Source organism: Macaca fascicularis, chromosome 15 (genome assembly GCF_037993035.2).
Source record: "Macaca fascicularis isolate 582-1 chromosome 15, T2T-MFA8v1.1".
Lineage (NCBI taxonomy): Eukaryota > Metazoa > Chordata > Mammalia > Primates > Cercopithecidae > Macaca > Macaca fascicularis.
Genome location: NC_088389.1, coordinates 120,937,803 through 120,964,057, shown reverse-complemented (window position 1 = coordinate 120,964,057; position 26,255 = coordinate 120,937,803). Strand labels below are relative to the sequence as shown.

The following is a 26,255-nucleotide window of genomic DNA, read 5'->3' as shown; positions in this document are numbered from 1 at the left end:
AATCTCTACCAAATTTGAAGGTACCTACCCTTTAATTCTGCAGTTCCATTTATAGGAGTTTTCTCTACAGATAGGCTCAGAAACATGAAATATTTATGTATAAGGCTATTCATTGAGCAAAAGACTGAAAATAGCAAGAAAGTGGTTAATAAATGATAGCTTATTCCTCAGCAGAGTCTTACCATCTGACTCTATATATACTAATATGAACAAATCTGTAGATGGCTCCCAACTTGCAATGCTTCAGTGTATGATGTTTTGACTTTACAATGGTGGAAATACTATATACATTCAGTAGAAACTGTACTTCAATTTTTGATATTTTCCTGGGCTGGTGATATGCAGTGATATATTGTATGATACTCTCTCACGATGCTGGGCAGTGGCAGTGAGCCATAGCTCTTAGTTATCCCCATGATCACCAAGGGAAACAACTGATACTCTATAATTGACTGTGTTGCCAGAAGATTTTGCCCAGCTGTAGGCTAATGAAGGTGTTCTGTGCACATTTAAGGTAGGCAAGGCTAAGCTATGGTGTACAGTAGGTTAGTTGTACTAAATGCATTTTTGACATGATATTGTCAATTTATGAGGGGTTTATCAGGACGTAGCCACATGGTAAGTTGAGGAACAACTGTACATGACACACTGTGGATACCATACTTCCATGTGTTTGTCTATCTCTCTGACTAAATAGCTATCAGTTGATGTCTGTCTCTCTTTGACTATGTACCATTTTGTTAACACCAGATCACACTGCTGCTCCGTTACCAACGACCACTCAAACCGTTTAGTCACATGCTAAATGTTCCACTACCAACCCCTCTTCACATTCAATGTATGCTTTTGACAAGAGACCATTTCTGGCGATTGAGAAAAAAATCATGTTGAGTAAGTTGCCATTGGCAGTTAATGTGAAACAATGAGCCAGTTAAGTCAAAACATTGTAGAAATATTCAACTTTGTCTGTTTTGTTGCATTTCAAACAAAATATTGTTGATTTTTGCACTGGTAACTTTTTGGTGACATGTTTATTCTTATAGAGGTGTTCTGTAAGAATATTCAGGGCCGGGCGCAGTGGCTCACACCTGTAATCCCAGCACTTTGGGAGGCTGAAGTGGGCAGATCACGAGGTCAGGAGATTGAGACCATCCTTGCTAACACGGTGAAACCCCGTCTCTACTAAAACATACAAAAAATTAGCCGGGCATGGTGGTGGGCGCCTGTAGTCTCAGCTACTCGGAAGGTTGAGGCAGGAGAATGGCGTGAACCCTGGAGGCAGAGCTTGCAATGAGCCTAGATTGTGCCACTGCACTCCAGCCTGAGCAACAGAGCGAGACTCTGTCTCAAAAAAAAAAAGAATGTTCAGTTGTATTCTCTATCCTTTAGGATAATTCCAGATTCCACTGATGTTGTTCCACTTCCATTATGGAAACAGAAGCTATGTTTGGGGCAGAAGAGTCTTGCCCTGCAACCCTAAAACTGCAGATGGAACCCAGACCTCTTGGTTGTAGGACTTGTACTCAATAGGAAACTTATACTAACTAGAAACTGTGAATCTTTTACCCTAGCATTGAAAGATATGTAAATACTAATTATCATCTTATCTTCCATTACCTTCTCTTAAGACTGGCAAAGATCAACACATGAGACTCCCTGTTCTGACTCTAGTCTCCCATGGCCTGGGCCTTCTCTGGTCAGGCTTATGAGGACACTTTTGCCCCTAGTGTTAAGGCTACATTCAAATCATGAATTGAATATCCCATGATGTAAGTATAACCCATGTTTTCCTCTAAACATGTGTTTTCTTGACCTCTTGGTGTAGTTGTTCAGAGTTCAGCTTTTGGTGTGGACCTTATATGAAGCATGTATAACATTTTTGATGTGTCAGAGAACATACACAGTTATCCATTATAAGCTGCCTAACATCATCGTTGCATTTTTAAAATGAATATTATATAACTTTCAAAGTTGCTTGGCAATATTATAGGTTAGTCTGAAAGGCTCCCTTCTGTAGAATCCAGCGCTCCTCGTTCGGTTGTTACTAATTTGGATTAGTTTGAGTACCTTCCCAGATTAGCTATGATTACTATGTCTAGGTGCACTAAAACGTTAGTGAAGATTCTGTCCCCAGATACCTGCATGGCGTGAAATGTTCGTCCATAGCTTCCTTGTTTCTAGACCATGTTTCTGGCCCTCTAGGCTCTTGTGATTGACTGCTCTTCTTCCATGTGTGTTTGGACTTACTTAAACTTGAGTTCAAATGTGGATTCTGTCACTAGCTGTGACTTTAACCATCCAGAGCCTCAGTTCTCTCATCTGTAAAATGGGGCTACTAAGAGCTAAGTAAGTCAAAAGATGTTTTGAAGATGAAGCTTGCCTAGAACCTCTGGATTCTAGCTAGGTAATAAGGACTCAGGCTGTTTGGGTGGCTGCTATCTGATGAATATTTGAGTGGTTCCTCTTTCTCAGTGTCTCAGGTTTATTCCTCTCTTTTACAACTTGGCATGAAGCCCATTGTCTTAGAGTTTGTACTTTATTTCTGGATGGAATTCTGGCTTCAGCTTCAGCCCTTTCTCATTTACCAGAGCTCACACTCTCAAATGAATATTAAAACATTTGCTTTTTTCCTATATATCTTTCTGTTTTCATTGGACCAACTGGGACTCTATTTTTCATCTGGTTAAATCCTCCTTTTGCCAATGTTCCTTTCCTCTGTTGACTGGACTCATCTCCCCATAGGAGTTCCTGACTCTAACTAAATTCGTATGGTTTTGAATATGAAAGAACATGCCTTGGTTGATATTCTTGTTTTTCTAGCCTTGAGCTGTTCATCTGTGTAAAGATCCTGGGCATCCTGGCCTTGACTGGAAGCCTGTCAAGGGCTCCTCAGGTATAGGGACTGTATGAGGTTATTGATCATTGGATTCTAGACACATTGGTAGCTATTCCCCCTTTTAGCAGTATCGCTAACCTGCCTGGTCACCGTGGAGCAGACACAAATAAATTTTCATTGATAATGGCTCCTAGATCCTTACTATATGCCCTTGCTCTCTTCTGACCTCCTGGAAATTGTTCTTCATCACCAAAGGTGTTGGCTCCTGGTCCATTGTCTTCCTCCTGACCTCATGTTCAGATATCATCCAAGGTCACTTCACTCTTTCTCCATCACTCTTCTTATGCTCCACAGGCACAGGAGGACCTTTTCAGGACTGGAAAATCTTGCATTTCTAGGGGACCAGAGGGAGCCTCCCCACTCTGACCATAGCACTTCCTTTTGACCCTCAGCAGGAACTTAAATTTAATCTTGCTGGTGAATTCAGCTATTACCTTCTCTTTAAAATGTATACATGTCTATATATCTGTACTTGAAAATTAATTTTTAAAAATGTAACAAATCAAAAACTGTGTACCATGTAGCCAAACCAATTCACAGTCTTTCCTCTGATTCACAACCAAAGTCTCAGCAAGTGTTTCTGAGCTGCTTATCTCAATTTCTACATTTTATGTTCACTTCTCAATCCACTGCAATCTTATTCGACCCTGCGGTGCCATTGAAGCGCCTCTTGCTGGGTTCACCAGTGACTTGCATTGCTTTGCACCCAGTGGGTGACTGGAGGGTTAATGTTGCTACTGACTGAGACAAAGAAAACGATAGGGGAGCAGTTTTGGGGTGTTACAGGGTGTTTAGACTTGTACATGTTCTTTCTGGGGTGTGTGCATGGCACCCAGGTGGAGATGTTGAGGCAGGAGAGCGGTATATGAGCCAGCAGTTTTAGGGAGAGGTCCTGGCAGTGGGTGTGCAGTTGGGGGTGCTGGTATACGAATGGTATGCATATCAGATGCCCCCACTGACTGAATGAGTAGAGTAGCGGCAAAGGAAGAGTAGCAAAGATAGGGTGTGGGCTGTCTCACGGGCGAGCTAGTTGCAGTGATGGTGCTGCCTACCTCTCCTGCTGCCTCTACCCTGGTACAAGCCACCGTCGGCGTGTATCGGGATTGTTGCTGGAGACTTCTGACTGGAATCCTGCCTCCACTCCCGACCCTTGGCCCGCAGGCCCTCAAAGGGGTACTTTTACAATGGAGGTCCCACCCTATCACTTCTCTGCTCAAAACCCTCCAGCTGTCTCCTGTTTGTCTTAGAATAAAAGCTGACCTTTTCCCTGTGCTTACAAATCTCTACATGACCTGCCTGTCCTGGCCTCTTTACTTTGCTGACCTCATGTGCTTTTCTCTCTCCGTTCAAGAATTTATCCACATGTCTTGAGCACGTTGGACAAACATCTGTGTTTGCACCTACTGTTCTCTCTGCCAGAAGAAACCCTCCACCCACACACAGGTTTCTACAGAGTTCATGCCGTTACCTCTCTCCAACTTTTGCTAACATATCAACTTTTTAGGGAACCCTTCCCTGGTCTCTCATCATCTTTGATGCTCACTACATATTTTTTATATCTAATAAAAATATTTTGTATTCATGTATTTTTGTCAAATGGTTCCACACTCAAGGAAATCCTGCATTTGGACAACCTTTAAAATTAATTTTTAAATTTGATTTTCAGGTTCTTAATTGTGCCGATTGGAGAGTTAATTTTAAGGACACATTTACATTGCTTTGAGCAATATCATGTAAGGGTGGAATCATTTTTATATGTCTCTTTTCAAAATGCTGTCTCTATAGGATGATTAGGTTTCCAAAGCGGGTACTGTGTCTCTCACCTTTAAATTACAGGGATGAAGAAAGTATGCATATTTTTGGAAAACACCTGCTCTATGGCTTGCTACTGAAGACCTATCAAGTAGAAAACATCAATAAATTTAGAACAGTGCTTTTTGTATAAAAGAAAAATACACACCTTGATATTAGTTCTGCAACTCATTATTATTATTATTATTAGCTACAGAGTAACTAGCAAGCCATTGTGTGATAGAAAATATTTTCATGGTTGCTGCACATCTCCATGTAAAGTATTAGAAAGATTCTATTGTATTTTAAAAGTCTGATTTTTATAAATGAAAAATAACATATCCAAGTGCTTGCTATCTAGTAGCTCCCGCCTACTTTTGGCTTCAAGATCTTTTCTGCAATAGTGTAGTGATGAATGATGTGGTAAACTCACCTCTCGTTCTGTTTCTATCATGTTATCACATATCTTTGTGTAAGTTTTTATTTCAAATGGCATTGCCAACCTTTGAGTGGTTTTAAGTAGAGATTTTCAAAAAACTTTATTTACTTTTTTATAGTTCAATTCTCTTCGCTGCTACAGCTTTCCTTTGTTGGACCACACACACACACACAAAATGTATTTCCACAGCAAATAATCAATATGTACTGAGTGTTTCTGATGTACCTGACATTGGGCTAGAAGCATGGATGTGCTGGAGAATGAACCAAAAGTCCCTGCCTTCCTGTTGCTATTGACTGAGACAAAGATATTGATATTCAAGTAGGAAGTAGGAGAGAGAGAGAAAAAAAGAACAGAAATAAATGCATAAATAAACACTGAAAGAAGAATGTATGTGCCAAAGTATCTTATTGTTGAAAGAGAATCATTCTAGCAAATAATAAATGAGCTGAGGTGTATTGAGAACATTTGTACTTTTACCCAACTGTTTTGCAAAGCTCTCTCTCTCTGTACCTTCTAATAGGGTGGCGCCCCTCTGTATCTGTGGCATCCACATCTGCAGGTTCAACCAACTGAAAAAAAAAATTGGGAAAAAGAAGATGGTTGTGCCCGTACTGAACATGTAGACTTTCTTTCTCATGTCATTATTTCCTAAATGATGCAGCATAACAGCTATCTATATAGCATTTAAGTTGTATTAGATATGATAAGTAACCTAGAAATGATTTAAAGTATCCAAGAGGGTGTACGTATATAGGCAAGTACTACTCCATTATGCATACGAGACTTGAGTGTCACAAAGTTTGGTATTCACAGGTGTCCTGGAAACTATCCCCCTCAGATACAAAGGAACAACTGCATTGGTTTTTCACACCGTCAGCAGTTTTTTTTTTTTCTATATGTCTTCCCATAGGATTTTGAGAAAGAAGTGAATTTTAGTTTGTGCCATACGTTCTGGTGGATTATTGTGTGTATTTTGCCACAGCGGGAAAATAAATGTTTTTCCAGTGGCTCGTGGCTTTTTGCCTTTCACTATTAATAGAAAACCTCAAAAGAGGATTCTAAGCATTTTTTAAAAATCAAGCTTATTTAAATTTTGTAACATGTTGGATTAAGTATTGTGTGTTATTAAACTGTGTGTAGAGATTTGTTTTTATGTTCTCCAGCAGTGCAGACGGTGTGAACCACATATGATTTTGTATTTGTAGTAACCACATTTTAAAAAGTAAAAAGATGAAATTAATTTGAAGTAATAGATTTTTAGGCTGGGCAAGGTGGCTCACACTTGTAATCCCACCACTTTTGGAGGCCGAGGGAAGTGGATCGCTTGAGCCCAGGAGTTCGAGACCAGCCTGGGCAACATGATGAAACTCTGTCTCTACCAAAAATACAAAATATTAGCCAGGTGTGGTGGCCTGAGCCTGCAGTCACAGCTACTGGGGATGCTAAGGTGGGAGGATCACCTGAGCCCGGGAGATTGAGGCTATAGTGAGCCATGATTGAGACACTGCACTCCAGCCTAGGCAACAGAGTGAGACCTTGTCTCAAAAAAATATACATATGTGTGTGTGTATGTGTGTGTGTGTGTGTGTGTATATATATATATTTTTAAAATTTTGTTTTATTTTGCATTTCATATATTATCCAGTTTTACATTCTCACAGGATCAGCAATGACAATGGCCACCTAGTCTTTCCAATCTGAAATGGCAAGACAGTCACAGCTGTGGCTGACAGTAAAGTACGATATACTCACAAATCTATGAAAGACGATCATTTCAACTTGTAATCAATATCAGAATTTATGAATGAAGTTAAAAAATTTTTTTTATTCTAAGTTTTCAAAATCCAGGGCAGCACATTTCAGTTCAGCCAGCTGCATTTCAAGGGGCCAGTGGCATTGTGTGGGCAGCACAGGTCTAGGGGCTGAGTGTTAGATGCCATGGCTAATAGTGATGGCTTCACACAGTCAGTGATACAGTAGGGACTTAAGGCCAGCATGAAGATGTGCATTTTAATTGGTCTTCTCAATATATTAGTTTTGTTTTGTTCATCTTGTCAGATTAGATGAGATGGTTGCTGTTTTTTTTTTCTTTTCTTTTTTATGCAGAACATGCAAGTTTGTTACATAGGTATACACGTGCCATGGTGGTTTGCTGCACCTATCAACCTGCCATCTAGGTGTAAAGCCTGGCATGCATTAGGTATTTGTCCTAATGCTCTCGTTCCCCTTGTCCCACAACCCCTGACTCTTGCTGTTTTCACTATAGTGTGGATGAATAAGGAGGAGCTGTCTGCCTAGCTAATGCTGCCAATTATGTTCGTTACAGACATTATCTTTAATTCATGGTTCAGTTATTGCTAAAAATGTTTATATATACAGTCATATCTATTTTTATGGTAAAATATATATATAACGTACAATTTTCATTTAAATCATTTTCAAGCATGTAATTAATTCAGTGACAGTAAGTAAACTCACATTGTCATGCAATCATCACCACCATCCAACTCTAAGAATCTTTTCATCTCACAAAATCCAAACGCCGTACTCATAAAACAACAACTCTCCTTCTTCCATTCCCTTAGCCCCTGGCAACTCCCATTCTTATTTCTGTCTGTGAATTTGACTACTATATGTACCCGCTATAAGTGGAGTCGTACAGTATTTGTCTTTTTTGACTGGCTTATTTCATTTAGCATAATGTCCTCAAGGTTCATCCATGTTGTAGCATGTGTTAGAGTTTCCTTCCCATTTAAGGCTGAATAATATTTCTGTTGTCCTAGTCCAGTTTTGCATTGCTGTAAAGAATTGCCTGAGACTTCATAATTTATAAGAAAAGAGGCTTAATTGGCTCATGGTTCTGCAGGCTGTACAGAAACCATAGCAGTGTCTGCTTCTGGGGAGGCCTCAGGAGGCGTACAATCATGGCAGAAGACAAAACGGGAGCAGGCACTTCACATGGCGAAAGCAAAAGGAATAGAGAGTTGCAAGTTGGGGGTGTGGGGAAGAGGAATGCCACATACTTTTAAAGGACCAGATCTTGCAAGAACTTACTCACTTTTGCAGACAGCACCAAGCCATAAGGAATCTGTGCCCATGATCCAGACACCTCCCACGAGGCCCCACCTCCAGCATTGGGGATTACAATTCAACACAAAATGTGGGCAGGGACAAATATCCAAACTATATCACCTGTCTGTGTACACTGCATTTTGTTTATTCATTCATCTTTTCTGTGGACATTTTGATTGCTTCCACCTTCGGGCTATTGTGAGTAATACCACTGTGTGAACACGGGCACGCAAAGATCTATTAGAGTCCCCGCTTTCGTTTCTTTTCCACCAAAAGTGGAATTGCTGGATCATACAGTAATTCTATCTTTGATATCTTCCACAGATTTTGGACCATTTTAGTTTACCATCAGCAATGCACAAGGGTTTTGGTTTCTCTCCATCTTTGCTAACATTTTTTATTTTCTGTTTTTTAAAAATAGCCATTCTAGTGGGTGTGAGTGGTACTTCATTGTGATACTTCATTAATTTACATCTCCCTAATGACTAATGATGTTGATATCTTTTTATGTGCTTGTTGGCCATTTGTATGTATTCTGTAGAGAAATATCTATTCAAGTTCCTTGTCCTTTTTTTTTTTTAAAGAAACAGGGTCTTGCTATGGTGCCCAGGCTGGACACGAACTCCTGGGCCAAACCATCTTCCTGCCTCAGCCTCTCTGGTAGTTTGGACTATAGGCATGTGCTGCTGCACCCAGCTTCTTTGTTCATTTTTTAGTTGACTTGTTTGTGTTTTTGTGGTTCAATTGTAAGAGTTTCTTTATATATTCTGTATACTATATTGTTTTCAGATATGTTTTCTCCAATTTCGTAGGATCTCTTTTTCTTTTTTCTTTTTTTTTTTTTGAGACAGTCTCAAGCTGTCGTCCAGGCTGGAGTGCAGTGGCACAATCTCAGCTCACTGCGATCTCTGCCTCCCGAGTTTAAGCAATTCTCCTGCCTCAGCATCCTGAGTAGCTGGGATTACAGGCACGTGCCACCACGCCTGGCTAATTTCTTGTAGTTTTAGTGAGACGGGGTTTCACTGTGTTAGTAGCCAGGATGGTCTTGATCTCCTGACCTTGTCATCCGCCCGCCTTGGCCTCCCAAAGTGCTGGGATTACAGGCGTGAGCCACCACACCCGACCAAGAAGGATCTCTTTTAATTTTCTTGGTAATGACCTTAGTTGTACGAATTTTTAAAACTTAGATGAAGCCTAATTTAGCTATTTATATGAGTTACAAGGGGCCTTACATAGATAAAAATTTCTTAAAAAAGAAGTACAAAGTTGAAGACTCATACTTCCCAATTTCAAAATCTACTACAAAGTTACAGTAAACAAAATTGGGTGGTGCTGGCATATGCACAGACATATAGAGCAATGGGATGGAATTGAGAGTCCAGAAATAAAGTCACTTTTATAGTTGATTGATTTTTGACAAGGGGGCTGAGACCATTCAGTGGAGGACGAATTATCTCTTCAACAAATGGTAGTGGGATAAGTGGATATCTACATGTAAAATAATGAAGCTGGACACCTACCTCACACCATATATAAGAATTAACTCAAATAGATCAGTGACCTAAATATAAGAACTAAAACCATAAAACTGTTAGGAGAGACATAGGAGTAAATCTTCATGACCTTGGATTCGGTAATGGATTCTCAAATGACACCAAAAGCATGAGCAACAAAATAATTCATGATTGTTTGAAAGAATCATTTTTTTGTACCTTGCCAAGTTTGTAAATGTTTACGTGGCTAACACTAGAAATTCACGTAACCAAGAATACACGGGTAGCCCACGGGCTGACAGTGAATTAAATAATCTGAGCTGCACACGGTAGTGCATCAAGCCCTCGTAAATGGCATCAAATACTTCATTTTCCATTCATGCAGATTCGTGTGCTCCAGTTGACTTTATCTTTGGGTAACTGTTTCCCTGCAGAGGTTAGCTTGCTGCATTGGTCATTGGTCATCAGTCCTCTGACCAAGACAACAATCTTGTTTGTTATTCACATGATTTTCCTTTTTGTTTTCCTTACTCACATAGAAAATGAACAAATCAGAAGATGCCCAAAATGTAGTTAGGCTTTGGGCAGTCTTAAAAGTGTCATTAAGCGGCTGGGTGTGGTGGCTCATGCCTATAATCCCAACACTTTGGGAGGCCGAGGCAGGTGGTGGTGCCTGCCTATAGTCCCAGCTACTTGGGAGACTGAGGCAGGAGATTCGCTTGAACCTGGGAGGCGGAGGAGGTTGCAGAGAGCCTAGATTGTGCCATTGCACTCCAGCCTGGCAACAGAGTGAGACTCCATTTCCAAAAAAAAAAAAAAAGTGCCATTAAGTATGTTTTATTTGGCTCTTTGGAATTTTTTGCCATCATATATTCCCCAAATGAAATTGTTCTAGACAAATATAAGCGAATCTTATTTGTATACTTAAGCTGTGGGCTTATTGGCCTCTTGGATATGAAACCTTAAAAATAATTTTTGCTATCCCCACTGTTCCAAGAAGTGTCCCATTTATATCCACTGACTTCATTCTTGCAGATAGTATGCATCTTGAAATGAGCAGCTGAGACCCTCCGGATGTGTCTCTTGCTTCCATATCTGCCCCACTGCCAGGGACGATGTCTTTATAACACTACAACACAAGATTCCTGGAAAAGCATTCTGCTTTTATGGATAAAGTCGAGCCATGGGTGTTTAAGTCTCTTTTATGATCCAACATTTCCCACTAACAAATCTATCATTTTTTAGATTCAGCTAAGAAGGGATATAAACATTTATTTAAATCAAGATTCTAAAAATATATGAAAGTACACTTTTCTACTTAAAGAATTTACATTTTGTTGATTTTTGTTTCTTAATGACCATTATTCACGATGTATTATTAAGAGTTTTAAGGGGCTCTCGTACAAATGTCAAATATAGGGTTTGTTTAAAGCTAATAACATTTTGTGGAAACCAAGTCAGTAACGGAGCAGAGACAATCTGTATAAACCTTTTAGTTTCATAAACCTTTTAGCTTAGGCTGTAGATAGAACATTTAGGGCAGAATAGTACACTAAATTATCAACCTTTTTCAAACATTTACTCTCAAAGATCTGAATTCTTCCAATCTATGATTTTCCCTCTAGTTTTGGCTGTTTGTTTAGACAGGGTCTCATTGCATCACCCAAGTTGGTCTTGAACACCTGGGTTCAAGCGATCCTCCTGCTCCTCCTGCCTCAGCCTCCCAAGTAGCTGGAGTTACAGGTGTGTTTCAACATGCCCAGCTCCATGACTGTTTTGAAGCAGAATTAATTTAGAGTAAAATACAGATAAAGGCTGTGGGTTTCTTTTGCCTGAGATCATGCTTCTATCTCATTTACATGTATTCAAGTTTCTTCTAAAATATTCTTGAATGGGAAACTTGTGTCACTCAGTAAATCAAAATGCATTTTCCCTCATTCTAGGCCCTATAGGCCTAATAATGATTTTCACTGCCTAGGAGGTCTCATTTTGAATTCTTGACATATATTTTTATATTTTATGCACTTTGGGATGGATTTTTTTTTCTTTTCTTAATCCTTTCCTTCCTCTATCTGTCTATGTATAAGCTTTTTCAGAGTATAAGGGAGTGTTGAGGCAGTTTAGTTCAACCAAGTTCAAGAAAAGGAAAATAACAGGGGTGTGTATCAAGTCATCTCAGCCTTCCCATTCAGGGGATGGGCTGTGGATAAACAGAATTGCACATCTTCAAGAGTATGCACACTCCAGCTACCTCTCCCAGCCGATGTGATGATTCTTTCATAAATCAAATGGAAAACCAGAGACCAGCAGACATGTGGGGAAACGAGCAGAAGAAAAAGAAGGATTAACATGAACAAACAGACAGAGATAGCTCAGATAAGCGAGAAGAACAGCCACAACCAATGACAATGGGCATTCTCATTGAAATTCTGCATGGTAGCATATTTCCCAAGATAAGAAACTACTTCTGTGAAAAAGGGAAAATCAGAGTACAAGAAAGGTTATTAAAAATAGAAGATGCTGGAGAAATCGAGAATAGGTACAATCAATCCCTCATCTAATAGAAGCTTCAGAAAGAGAAAAGATATAGGGATTGGAATGTTGTAATTTTTAAAAATAGAAGAAAATGTCCCCAGGCTGTGGGAAAAATTGGGTTTTTATCCCTTCTATCCCCCTCCAGCCCTCAAAAAGCAATTCTGAATGGATCCTTGTGAATCTTCAGAACTCCAAGGTTAAAGAGAAAACTCTAACTCTTCCAAAAAGTAGGGAAAAAACACAAATTTCTTACAAAGGAAAGATAATCATACTGGCTTTGGATTTTACATTAACAAGCCTGGATGCTAAACTTAAAAACGAAATAACGTCTGAAGAAGGAAGAATTTGAACTTGGACTGCATTCAGGACTCTGTCAATCAAGTGAGAGACCATGAATTCAGAAATTTTAATGTCATCTAAAATAATTTATTAGTCTTGTTTGTACCAGCACATGAAATGGTTGAAAGGAGACAAATTGAAATACCAAAATTGGCAACTAAGAATTAGAGGAAAAAAAAAACTCCAGAAAAAAAAAGTAAGATCCAAATGTTACTGGCAGAAAATGATTCTTCAATTAGCAAAGTTTGATGAAAGAAGATTATCCTTCTCTCTTAGTGGGTCCAGTCCTATTACTTACTCCTGCAGTGAAAAATAGTTACAGAATCCTATTAATGTTTTTTATTGATAGGGTATATATGCGTTTATTTATTTGAGACACCATCTTGCTCTGCTGCCCAGGCTGGAGTGTAGTGGTGTGATCACAGCTCACTGCAACCTCACACTCCTAGGCTGAAGAGATCTTCCTGCCTCAGCCTCCTGAGTAGCAACTATCACAGGTGTGTGCTATCACGCCTAGCTTATTTTTGTATTTTTTGTACATACGGTGTCTTGCTATGTTTCCCAGGCTGATCTCGAACTCCTGACCTCAAGCAATCCTCCTGTCTCAGCCTCCTAAATGCTGAAATTGTAGGCATGAGCCACTGCACCCGGCTTTTTGGTAGGATTCAGAAACAGGCTGTGGACAAGGCACAGAACACTTATATATTTTAGAACAAACTATAAATAACATAGCTGGAAATCTTAAATACTGATGTCTACTTTATTTTTCTTATAACAAAAATCAGGGTAGTGGAGGAAGGAATGTCATTGTGTTAATTTTGTAGATAGATATGGTCCAAGGTCAGTAAGTCAAGACACAAAGATCTGTTATTCAAACAATAAGTGCCTGATTTAAAATTATAATCGTGGACATCAGAAGATGATGACTAAGTTCTCATTCTTTTAAATAGCTGTTATTTCTGAAAAGGGAAACTGGGTGGGGTGGGGGTCGCTCCTGAATGAAGGGGACTGGCTATGCATAAAAGAACATTTTATAATCACCTTATTTTTTTAACCACACATGCATTGTGCCCATTTTTTTGTTTTAAAGTGTACTTTTATAAAAAGTTATTAAAATGCAACCAGGCTTTCTCCTGCTCTCTTTGTGAGCTGAGTGATTTGACTTGGTCTGGGCGGCTTTAATTTGAGCTTCTGAACTAACACCTGCCCTCTCTTCTCTCTTTCCTCCCCTCCTTGAAGACGGACTTGCCGTGTGCATCCTAGACCCCAGTGACTCCTACTTCCTTGAAGATTTGCTCCATCAGTTATCCATCACCAGATCTATACAGAATCTTTCCTACCGTTGTAACCCTGCATTACCTTATACTAGTCATTCTTTCTCCTTTCCTTCATCTCCACATTTATTTCAAGAGAAACCTACATTTCTTGTCTTTCTAGCCATCTCTTCCATTTCCATCATTCCCAGGCCTATTGCAACATAACTTCTATTCCCTTCACACCTCCCAACGTCACTTAACTAAAATTTTCTCAGTCAGCATCTTCTGATGTCCACGATTATAATTTTAAATCAAGCACTTATTGTTTGAATAACAGATCTTCACGTCTTGACTTACTGACTTTGGACCATATATATCTACAAAATTAATACAATGGCATTCCTTCCTCCACTATCCTGATTTTTGTTATAAGAAAAATAAAGTATGCATCAGTATTTAAGATTTCCAGCTATGTTCTCAATTAAAATTATTTAACCCCTGCTTTGTGAAATCAAAGATTTACTTTCTATTTCTATCGTACTTGATATCTCAACACTCCTATTCCTCTAACTGGGATCTGAAAATGTATCCTATTAGATTTTTGAGTTTTCAGATTTTTTAAATTTGAAATTTTATTTTCACGATAATTTTAAATGAACAAGATAGGATAATCTAGATATTGGCCATATAACAACAGTGTTAACATCTGTGTAACCACCACCTACATTAAGATATGTAACATTTCCAACACCCAGCAGGCCACCGTCAGGTTCAAAGAGGTTGTTGCATGTATCATTTTTTGTAGTGTTTTCTCTTATTTTTCCTTCTTTTCTTTTTCTTTTTTTTTTTTTTTTTTGAGACGGTGGAGTCTCACTCTGTCGCGGAGGCTGGAGTGCAGTGGCGTGATCTCTGCTCCTGGGTTCAAGCAATTCTTGTGCCTCAGTCACCCGAATAACTGGGATTACAGGCACACACCACCAGGCCTGGGTAATTTTTTGTATTTTTACTAGAGACGGGTTTCACCATGTTGAGAAGGCTGGTCTTGAACTCCTGGTCTCAAGTGATCCACCTGCCTCAGCCTCCCAAAGTGTTGGGATTACAGGCATGAGCCACCGTGTCCAGCCTGTACTGCTTTTTCTTAAGGTATTAATATGTTCATTTAGGGTACTGTTTTTCATGGTATGAATATTTCAGGGTTTGTTCATCTTCCGTGAATATTTGGGATATTTCGATTATTTGCCTAGTAGGAATAAAGCTGAGGTCTGTTACCTTTAACAGGTTATTTATCATACCGGAGTCTGTGACCTGATGTTCTTTATGTGTGAATCATTTTCAGTAGATAATGGATTATATACAGTGGATTACTGGCCCTCCTGATGTCTGTGTTTAAGTAAAAGCTTTATTGAGATATAGTTCCCCCTATTAAAGTATACATTTCAGCAGTTTCTAGTACATTCACAGGGTTTTACAGCACAGCCATTACCACTGTTCTAGGATACTTCACTGCCCCTCAAGAAACCTTGTACCTATTATCAGTTATTTCTTGCTTCCCCGCAGTGCCTACCCCACCCCATCCCTAGGCAACCACAAATACCCTTTCTGTATATTTGCAATTCTGAATGTTTAATGTAATGGAACCATACATTATGTGTGGTCTTTTATTACTGGCTTCTTTTACTTACCATAATATTTTCAGGATTCATCCATGTTGTAGTGTGTACCAGTTCCTTTTTCTTGATGAATAATATTTCATTGAATGGATAGATCACATTTTACTTATCCGTTCATTAGCTGCAAACGTTTGTGCTATATCCACTTTTTTGCTATTACGCTTAATATTGCTATGAGTATCTTTGTATAAATTTTTGTGTGGCTATGTGTTTTTATTTATCATGGGTATATACAAAGGAGGGGAATCGCTGGGTCATATTATAATTCTGTTTAACCTTTTGAGGAACTGCTAGAATTTTTTCTAAAACAGCAGTATAATTTTACATTTTGGCCAGCAATGCACAATGCACAAGGGTTCAAATGTTCCTATATCCTTGCCTACATTTATTTGTTATTTTTTGGGTTTTTTTGTTGTTGTTGTTGTTGATTGTAACCATCCAAGTGGATATGAAGTAGTACTTTATAGTTTTTTGTTTTGTTTGTTTTTGAGACGGAATTTCACTCTTGTCGCCCAGGCTAGAGTGCAATGGCGTGATATTGGCTCACTGCAACCTCCGCCTCCCGGGTTCAAGCAATTCTCCTGCCTCAGTCTCCCTAGTAGCTGGGATTACAGGCACCCGCCGCCACACCTGGATAATTTTTTTTTTTTTTGTATTTTCAGTAGAGAGAGGGTTTCACCATGTTGGCTAGGCTGGTCTTAAACTCCTGATATTAAGTGATCCACCCGCCTTGACCTCCGAACGTGCTGGGATTACAGGCATGGGCCACTGCCCCCAGCCTTTGTTTTGTTTTTTGAGACGGAGTCGGCATCTCACTCTGTCACTAGGCTGGAGTGCAGTGACACGATCTTGGCTCACTGTAACCTCTCCCTCCCATGTTCAAGTGATTCTCTTGCCTCAGCCTCCCAAGTAGCTGGGACTACAAGCATGCGCCACCATGCCCAGCTAATTTTTGTATTTTTAGAGACGAGGTTTCACCATGTTGGCCAGGATGGTCTTGATCTCTTGACCTTGTGATCCACCTGCCTCAGCCTCCCAAGTGCTGGGATTACAGGCTTGTTACAGTTTTGATTTACATTTTCCTGGTGACTATTATGTTGAGTATCTTTTCATGTTATTGACTTATTATTGACTATTTGTATATCTTCTTATTGACTACTAAATATAGTCAATATATTCATATATCTTCTTTCAAGAAATGTCCTTGTAAGTCTTTTGCCCATTTCTAATTGAGTTGTTTTGTTGTTGTTGAATTGTAGAAGTTCTTTATATATACTGAAACTAGTCCCTTATCAGATATATGATTTATAACAATACTCACTTATTCTGTGGGTTACTTCTTTCTTGAATGTGTCCTTCAGTTTTGATGAAATCAGATTTACTTAGTTTTAATCTTGTTTCTTATACTTTTGGTATCACATCTAAGAAAACACTGTTTACTCCAAGTTCATCAAAGTTTATAACTATGTTTTCTTCTAAGAGTTTTATAGTTTTAGCTCTTATATTTAGGTATTTGATCTATTTTGAGTCAATTTTGTGTATGGTGTGAGGGACAGGTGCTCCCCTTATTCTTTTACCTGTTTCAGCATCATTTGTTGAAAAACTATTTCTTCTCCCTTTTGAATTGAATTTTCTTGGCACACTTGTCCAAAAACAATTGACTGTAAATATGAGGGTTTTTTTCTGGACTCTGAATTCTATTCTGTTCATCTATCTGTGTATCCTGTGTCTGTACCACAATTTCTTGATGTATTATATCCTTGACGTGAGTTTGAAATCAGCAAGTATGGGTCTGCCGGGTTTTTCATTTTTATTTTTTCAACATTGTTTTGACTATTCTGGGTCTCTTGAATTTTTATATAAATTTTGGGATCAGTTTGTCAGTTTCTGCAGAGTAGTTAGTGGGATGCTTTTAAGAATTGCATTGAATCTGTAGGTGATTCCTGGAAATATTGCTATCTTAGCAGTATAAGTCCCCTGATACATGACATGGGGTGTTTTTCCATTTATTTGTGTCTTCAATTTCTTTCAACCATGTTTGTAATTTCCAGATATGTTTTGCATCTTTTGTTAAATTTATTCCTAAGTATCTTACTCTTTTTGATGTTATTGTAAATTGAGTTATTTTCTTAAATTTCATTTTCAGATTGTTCATTGCAAGTGTATAGAAATACAGTTGGTTCTTTATATGAATGTTGTATTCTGAAATCTTGTTGAATGAGTTTAATAGCTAGTTGCCCTCTTGCGAGTTTTTCTCCCTGTCCATCATACTGCTCATTTATGAACCCCTTATCTGCATAGTCCTTCTTGAATGTAACCAAAAACCCATGTGCTGAGAGCTGTTCAAGTGCTTGATTGCGTTGTGTTACTCACTCCCCACATTAGTCTCATAAACAATGTGGCATTATTATATCCATTTCCTGGCTGAGAAAACTCAAACGCAGAAAGTTTAAGTAACTTGCCAAGTTCTCCCAATAGCATATAACAGATTGGGTGTGTGGTATTCTCCTTTCATTCTACATGCTCTCTCCCTGGAGAATTTTTCTTTATTATACTGCTGTTTGTATATGAATGGTATCCAGATATTTATCAGTAGATGAAACCTCTCTGCTGAGCTTTCACACTAAACCCCAATCACCTACCAAGTATCTCCCCCTATTTGTCCCATAAACCTGACCCAATCACAGCTCCTTTCTCCTTGTTGTTTACTGCCATTTCTCTAAAGCTGCTTCTCTCTTCTGCCTTTTATCTTGATTGACGGTGAGTGCCACCACTCCCTCCCCCAGATTCACTCCTGGATGCCAGTTTACACAAGCTGTTCTACCATGGCACAAGCACTAGCTCTATTTCCTTCATTTATTCCTTCTTATGAGGTTCTTTCTTCTGACTAACATGCCTTTCATCACTTTGCCATCTGGCAAGTTCCAGCCCTCTATGAAATGTTTCCTGAGGGCCCCAGGCAGAGCTGGATTCCCCACTAGGTTCTTCTCCTGCCTTTGTTGATAACTAGATCACAGCATCGCCAAGTGCGGTATAATGTATATTTTCCTATGCTTGTCCCTGCCCCCAATGCTATGAGTGCTATTGGGTAAGCATTGAGTTTGCACAGTATCTAGAAGACATTTTATAAATGCTTATGAAATAAATGAATGGTTCTGACATGGAAGAAAATAGTTTACAAGTTTTTTTGGTTTTTTTTTTTGAGGTGGAGTCTTGCTCTGTCACCCAGGCTGGAGTGCAGTGGTACGATCTCAGGTCACTGCCACCTCCACCTCCTAGGTCCAAGTGATTCTCTACAGTTTGGGTTTTTGTTAGTGAGTTGATCACTATGGAGTTATTGCCCCAGGCCTATCTCATAAATGCACATTGAACTTCATAGCCCTTCAACTTTCTGACTCCTGTTCAACTTTCAGATTCATGCTTCCATGCTACCTCCTAAATTCTTCCTGATATCTCAAATTTCATGAAGTTCCTTCAGACTTCTCTTTTGCAGCACTTGCTATGATATAATTTATCACACATTTGTGAAGTTATCTTTTGGATTGATGTCTGCTTTACTTGGTTCTGAGTTCCATGAGAATAGAGATCCTTCCTTAAGTCCGTCCTTCTCCTTAGTTGTTTCCTGGCCCTTTGTCTACAGCCTAGTTTAGTGGAAGCTCGATGGATATTTCTCTGGGCAATTGAATAATTGTAGCCATGAATATTTTATTTTATGTTTAGCATTTACTTCCTGTGTGTTGGTTGCCAGTTTAATAATGGAGACACCTTAACATAGCTGACCACATATTCAGCAAACTCATAAAGAATGTGTGTGTGCTGTGAACCAAGAGATCGTTGAGATATTTTGGGATGCAGAACTTGTTAAGACATGTTCTCTTCCAGCTAGATGCTTATGCTCTAGTCTGGAGCTAAATAACCATAATACAAGGCAAAGCAGAGTGAGGAAACTCCCTTCTAAGCCAAAAAAAAAGAGCTTCATTCTGAGGATGTAGAAAGAAGCTTAAGATTAGATTCCTTTGGCCATTTTCTATGGTTTAAATGTGTCCCCCAAAAGTGCATGTGTTGGCCAGGCACATTGGCTCATGCCTATAATCCCAGCACTTTGGGAGGTTGAGGCGGGCGGATCATGAGGTCAGGAGATCGAGACCATCCTGGCTAACATGGTGAAATCCCGTCTCTACTAAAAACACAAAAAAATTAGCTGGGCATGGTGGCAGACGCCTGTAGTCCCAGCTACTCGGGAAGCTGAGGCAGAAGAATGGTGTGAACCCGGGAGGCGGAGCTTGCAGTGAGCTAAGATCACGCCACTGTGCTCCAGCCTCGGCGACAGAGCGAGACTCTGTCTCAAAAAACCAAAAAAAAGTGCGTGTGTTAGAAATGTAATCCTCTAATGTGTATGTTCATGGTATTTGGAAGCGGGGTCTTTGGGGAGGTAATTAGGAATAGATGAGGTCATGAGGAGGCTGGGCAATGCCTGTCATGGCATCAGTGGCTTTCTAAGACAAGGAGAGAGACCCTAGCTGACATGCTTGCTCTCTCTCATCATGCCATGCTCTCCACTATGTTATGCCACAGCAGAAGGCTCTCACCAGATCCAGCTTCTTCATATTGGACTTACCATCCTCCAGAACTGTAAGAAATAGATTGCTTTTAAAATTATTTTGTCTGTGGTATTCTGTTATAGTGACAGAAAACCAACTAAGACACCATTGAGGTTTTTTTTTTTAAATTGTAGAACAATTTATCACAATGCTCCACCCTTGAATTAATCATAATGATCTTATAAGCATTTATTAAACTTCATCAAACTCCTAAGCAGACTCTTCTGCCGTCTTTTGGTGTTAATGAGCTTCCTAACAGTCTTTTATATTCTCTGTTAGCACTGATGTTTCCTTAGTTTCTTGGAGGGTTTGGGATTCCAAAGTGCATGCAAGAGCAGCGGAGTATTGAACTGAGCAGATCTGTAGGCAGACGCACAAGGCAAATTGAGAAGGTGCGATGCCTCAGTCCGAGACTTTGACCTGATGTTCTGTCTGTCACGAGAACATATTCACTGCACAAATGCATTTCCTTCCATTGTTAGTTCTGTTTAATACTTTTACTGGACTCTAAAACGGATTTTCTTCCGTAAAGCTTTTTATTGTTTTTCCACAGTTGCCCTAAAACTAGAAAAGCAAAAAGTCAGCACAATGCCTGCTTGCAGAAAAGAATGAATTCCATGCTTCACATTAACATGTTAGTTTTAAAAATTTATCCAAATTTGTGTAATTCTCTATTTTATTTGGTGTTATATGCCCTTCCTTACCAAAGAAGATACAGAATGAAAAAAATATGATAGGGTGTAAATTAAGAGGGCACATCTACATGTCCCTGAATAAAAATAACTATTAGAGTAGGGGTGAAGTTTATGATGGAGAGTTGCTGCATTCTCTTCATTTTTAATGACCCTTAATAAGTAGTTTATGCTACTATCCTGGTAATACCCAATTCCTATGTTTCTTAAAAATAAAGCTTATATAATCATCTTAATTTTGATGAATGAAATGACTATTCACGCTTATTAGTTAGCTCTTCATGCTTAATGGAGACAATCTATACTCTGGCCCAAGTAATGCCTAAGTCACTGTGACCAGCTCTGTCTACAGACAGCCTATGGGATGGGCATTGACATCCACAATGCTTTGGTTGTATCCTAGCCTTCCCTCTTACTGGCTGTGTAACATCAGAGACATTCCATTCCCCATCTCTTCCTCGTTTCCAGTTTCATCATTGTACAACAGAGCTAATGGCACCAACTTCTGCAGAGTGGTAAGGATTTCATGAGTTAATATAAACACTGAATTAATATTAAGAACATCCTTTTCCCTCACTCATCTCCCTCTCCCATTGTTTGTTAAAACACACACACACACACACACACACACACACACACACACACACACACACACAATGATGACCAGTATATTGGGTACTCAGTACTTCAGGTAAAACAGCAAAGATATGCTGCTGCTGATGATGGTGATGTGTGTGTGCATATGTGTGTCTGTGTTTTTGGGGGGGTGGTTAATTTCTCTTCTCATTGCCCTTCCTTGGTGCTGCCTCTCGGGCTCACTTTGCATGTTTTCCCTGGGCTTAGGGCCTATGTGGGAGCAAAGATGCTCATTGTCATGGTCCAATAAAGAGGAATAGATGGGCTTCAGCGAGCCCGAGTAGATTGTCTGTTCTTTTGAAATCGGCAGATTGACCAAATTTATTGGATTTAGAATTGTAGCTATTATAAATGTCATGACCTCCCATTTTTAAGCTATCAAAAGAGGGTAGAGCCATCCTTATTAACGTTTTTATATTTTAATTATTAATTCTCTTAAACATCTGGTTCCTTTGCTAGGTGTGTCCTGGCTGATAGTTGGAGCCCTCCAGCAACATGCCTGAGCAGAGCAACGATTACCGGGTGGCCGTGTTTGGGGCTGGCGGTGTTGGCAAGAGCTCCCTGGTGTTGAGGTTTGTGAAAGGCACATTCCGGGAGAGCTACATCCCGACGGTGGAAGACACCTACCGGCAAGTGATCAGCTGCGACAAGAGCATATGCACGTTGCAGATCACCGACACGACGGGGAGCCACCAGTTCCCGGCCATGCAGCGGCTGTCCATCTCCAAGGGGCACGCCTTCATCCTGGTGTACTCCATCACCAGCCGGCAGTCCTTGGAGGAGCTCAAGCCCATCTACGAACAAATCTGCGAGATCAAAGGGGACGTGGAGAGCATCCCCATCATGCTGGTGGGGAACAAGTGTGACGAGAGCCCCAGCCGCGAGGTGCAGAGCAGCGAGGCGGAGGCCTTGGCCCGCACATGGAAGTGTGCCTTCATGGAGACCTCAGCCAAGCTCAACCATAACGTGAAGGAGCTTTTCCAGGAGCTGCTCAACCTGGAGAAGCGCAGGACCGTGAGTCTCCAGATCGACGGGAAAAAGAGCAAGCAGCAGAAGAGGAAAGAGAAGCTCAAAGGCAAGTGCGTGATCATGTGAAGGCCCTTCCTGCGGGAGGAGCAGCTGTGTGTCCCCGGCACCTCACTCCCCCCAAGTGACACCCACCGTCGTCAGGGTAGCATGTACAATGCCCACGTGTTAAACATTGCATTTAATCGAGATGCGCCCTATAGTCCTTAAGAGGGCGTTCCACACCACCAACAGTAAGCCACCCCCTCTGGAGTCACACAATCTGCCAGGCGGTTCAAGTGAAAACCAAAACGCTCAGCATCCCCGGGAACTGAGAGCTGCCAGCAATTTCTGAAGATGGCGATGAACACCCGAAGGTGGGAGGGAGGACTGGTACCCACAAAGCAACATGTACCGAGAGGACTAAATGTCATCTACGTGCATGTGAGAGCCTGTTAACCCAGAGCTACCCGCACCAACCCCAGACAGAAGCCAATCACATCTTTGGGGGAGGGGAGGGGCAGGAAGAGGTGAGAAGATCAGATGGTCCAAAGTGGACCACAGTTGGTCCATTTTACACATTTTTAAAGGGGATTAAAAACCACAGCCTCTCCCCCAAAGGGTGTTCATTCTTAATTCCCACCTGGCCTGTTAGGAGCCTTGCTACCCTGAGGGCATGTGTTCACCTCACGTAGACCTAGTTAGGAAGTATCATTTTAACCTATTAGAGTATTTATCTTCATGTGCAGGGATAAGTGCACTAATAGTGTGCTGCTCTGTCAGAAGTTCTTCAGTTTTTAAGTGAGGATATCGTGACAGTATTAAAACATCGCAATAATGTTCCTGTGTGTTATACATCGAGGGTTTTAGAAATGTGATTTTCTTCTTTTGATCTGTGAGGAGTATAACTTCTTTCAGCCCTCAGATTTTAAATATAAGCAAATAGACTCGGTATTTTTAGACGTTTTTTTCCTCCAAGGTGGTTTTCTTCTCTTAAATAACTCAATCGGTACCCAGCTGGGTAGCAGCCAGCAAAGGCCATCAGACAACCTGAAGCACATCCATTTTTGTAGTGTCACAAACATGTATATGCCACACTTTGCACCTTAATGAAATACTTTGAAACAGAAGTTATTCACTGTGTTTTTGATGATCTATCTATATTGGAAATATATTCCTGGAAAATGCATTTAAGTAATAGTAAATTCTCCTGCATGTTCCATTATACATGTCTTCTAAGAGCGGTTCGATACAGTATTCACTCTAGAAACAATTATCTTTTTCTCCTAATGATTTTGTGTGCATCTTTAATCTTTCAAGCCAAATTACAGCCATTTCAGGTTTCCTGTGTTAGCTTGGGGATAGGATGGTAGCTGGAAACAGGCAGGCTGCTCTGCCCTGGGAAGAGCCCACTCAGCTTAATTGCTCTGCCATCGTAGAGCCTGGTTGGACTTGGCTTCCTGAAAACTCCCACTGATAGTGCCTGTTAGATCTCCTGTTTGTTTCAGTTGGCAGAACATTTACTGGCCCCAACTGTGGCATCATCCTCTCAGCAATCTTCTTGTCATCCGCCTGGCAGGCAGAAGAAGCTGCAGTCCCACGTGGGCCTGCCTGGGGGGTGGGGGCTGCCTGGCTGTTGGGTGGCAGTGCCAGCACAGGCAGGGCTTAAGTTGGGGATGTTTGACTGTGCCACCTCCTGCAACTGCTGTTTCTCCTGTCCCTCCTGTGCAGGGTTAGCAGCAGCAGCAATGTGGCCATCTCCATCCCCCAAAGCGCACTTGCTCTCTCAATATGTCCTAGTTTTCTTTAGCCTTTTCTGGTTCAGTTCCCTTGTCCTGATCTCATCCTCTCTGGTCTCCCAATAACTCACCCTTGGGATGTGTTTAGTACGTGGGAGGTGCCTTTGAGAACTGCTTGACTCCATGGTCTCCTAGAACAAAACCGCCCTGACTTTGCAGGGGGAGCACTTATGCTGAGCTGAGAAAGCAGAGAAGTGGCCTGGGAGCCAGCTGGGGGTGCAGAGCATTTGGGCCAGTCCTGTGCCCCGCTTCAGATTCCTCAAGCAGGATTGTTCTGTTCTAGAAAGCTGTTGCACAGCATTCGCAATGAGATCTTTAGTTGGCGGATTTTCTGGAACATTTGTTTTTCAACTTGTCCCGACATTTTTTTCTGGTTCTATTCTGAGAGAGAGATGATCAAGTTTTAATTTGGGTATAGGTTAAATGGAAGAAGAAACAGAACTTCATGGCCAAAATGGGGTGTATAGATTTTGAGTGGGTTCTTTGCTAACGGTAGAATGTGATATTTACCACAGACTATAGTGTTAATAAAACTTTTAATGTGAGACATTCCTACAAACCATCCCATTTCTACTGATTGTAAGTCAGAATTTCTTTTATCCCTTTCAAATCAGTTTCTACATAAGTGTTTAGGGCTTCATCAGCATGAGAAGTTTATAATTACTGAAAATCTGATTTCATTCAGGACACGTTTTTTCCTTCATATTTTGCCTGTGAATTTATAGGCTAGGAAGGCTATTGAAGCTTCAATTATGGGTCTTCATTTTGAGATCATTTTCTATGAGCCGAACTGAGGATATCGATGATTATCGCAAAATCATCTTTTAGGAGCTCCCCAATTGACTCAGGGTTTGAGGAGTTAGTATCACAGAATCAAATTTTTTTAAAGCATTTGTATGTTTCCATTCCCAAATATGTAGCTGTGGTTCTTGAAAACACATCCTACATTGCATATGGGCACAGCAAGTTTTTGACCCAGCCAGAATCAGTTAATATTTAATTAAATATTGCTTTGAGGATGGCGCTCTGGGCATGAGCATGGGGCTCCATGACTTCCCTTCTGTCCCCACGAGCCCCTCCTCCATCCAGCGACAAGCCATGGGCATGCACACAATGCAGCAAGACCAACACAAGAGCAATATTGAATTGTTCATTCTATCTAAAATTACATGTATATAAAACATATAATTTATCTTCCTGCATTTTTGAAGTATAAAGTCATAAATTGTACATATCTGTAAGCTAGTATACTTGTTTCACTGTTTGTAATATTTAAGAAATGCTCATTCTTTGTAGAACAAAAATGTATTAAATATTTTAAAAATTGCTCTGTGATACTTAATTTTTTTCCCCTAAATTTGTAATGTGTTGCTTCTACATAAGTTCTCTGGAAATATCTACAACTAATAGGACACATGTAAATCCTTGAAGACACATCCTGGAATTCAGTACCCCACAAGGACAGTGTGTATACAAAGTATTTGCAGAGCATGACTTTTATATGTGTGGGATATCGATGTGTATATTTATATTTAAAGTGTATTTATTGTTACAAGTCTATTCTCTATTATATTTTATTTACTCTGCGGTTATAAAAATCACCCTTGCATACAAGTTTCTAGTTGCCAGTGATGTTCTGGAAATAATGGGACATATTACAATAAAGTTACAGTTATGACACCCTGGCTGGAAAGTGGTGCTGTGTCTTATGGGGTTAGCTGGTCTAGGATGACCTTGACTTGGTCACCCCTCAGCAGTTGTTATGTGCTTACGACCACAATAGAAGGATATCAGGCTCTGCACAGAACTAGTATAGGCAATAGTAGCTCACCCTGGGGTGTCCTGTGAACCTTTCCCATGCTCCCTGTCATTGGGTGGAAATGAAGCAGAAGCTCCAGACAGGTTAAGGTGAGAGGGAAGGAGTAGGGCAGGGCTCTACTTGTGTCAAAATAGAAGTGAAGACAAACTCCCTTCTCTTTTTTTTAATCCTGCCTTCCTCCACAACCCCAGGCTATTAAACTGTAAACC

At 40.2% G+C, this 26,255-nt stretch overlaps 1 protein-coding gene across 2 annotated transcripts in view; it reads left to right on the top strand.

Moving 5' to 3' along the window:
* DIRAS2 (DIRAS family GTPase 2) overlaps positions 1-25,907 on the top strand; it is a 31,248-nt gene extending 5,341 nt beyond the window's left edge. Inside the window, exons 2-3 of one of the 2 annotated variants that reach the window (XM_045372992.3) lie at positions 21,191-21,302; positions 21,883-25,907. In XM_045372992.3, coding sequence (XP_045228927.1) covers positions 21,919-22,518 — 600 coding nt within the window. In that variant the 5' untranslated portion in view covers positions 21,191-21,302; positions 21,883-21,918 and the 3' untranslated portion in view covers positions 22,519-25,907. The remainder of the gene's footprint in view (positions 1-21,190; positions 21,303-21,882) is intronic. The other variant, XM_005582222.4, reaches the window with a different exon arrangement.
* Positions 25,908-26,255: the final 348 nt, after the last annotated feature.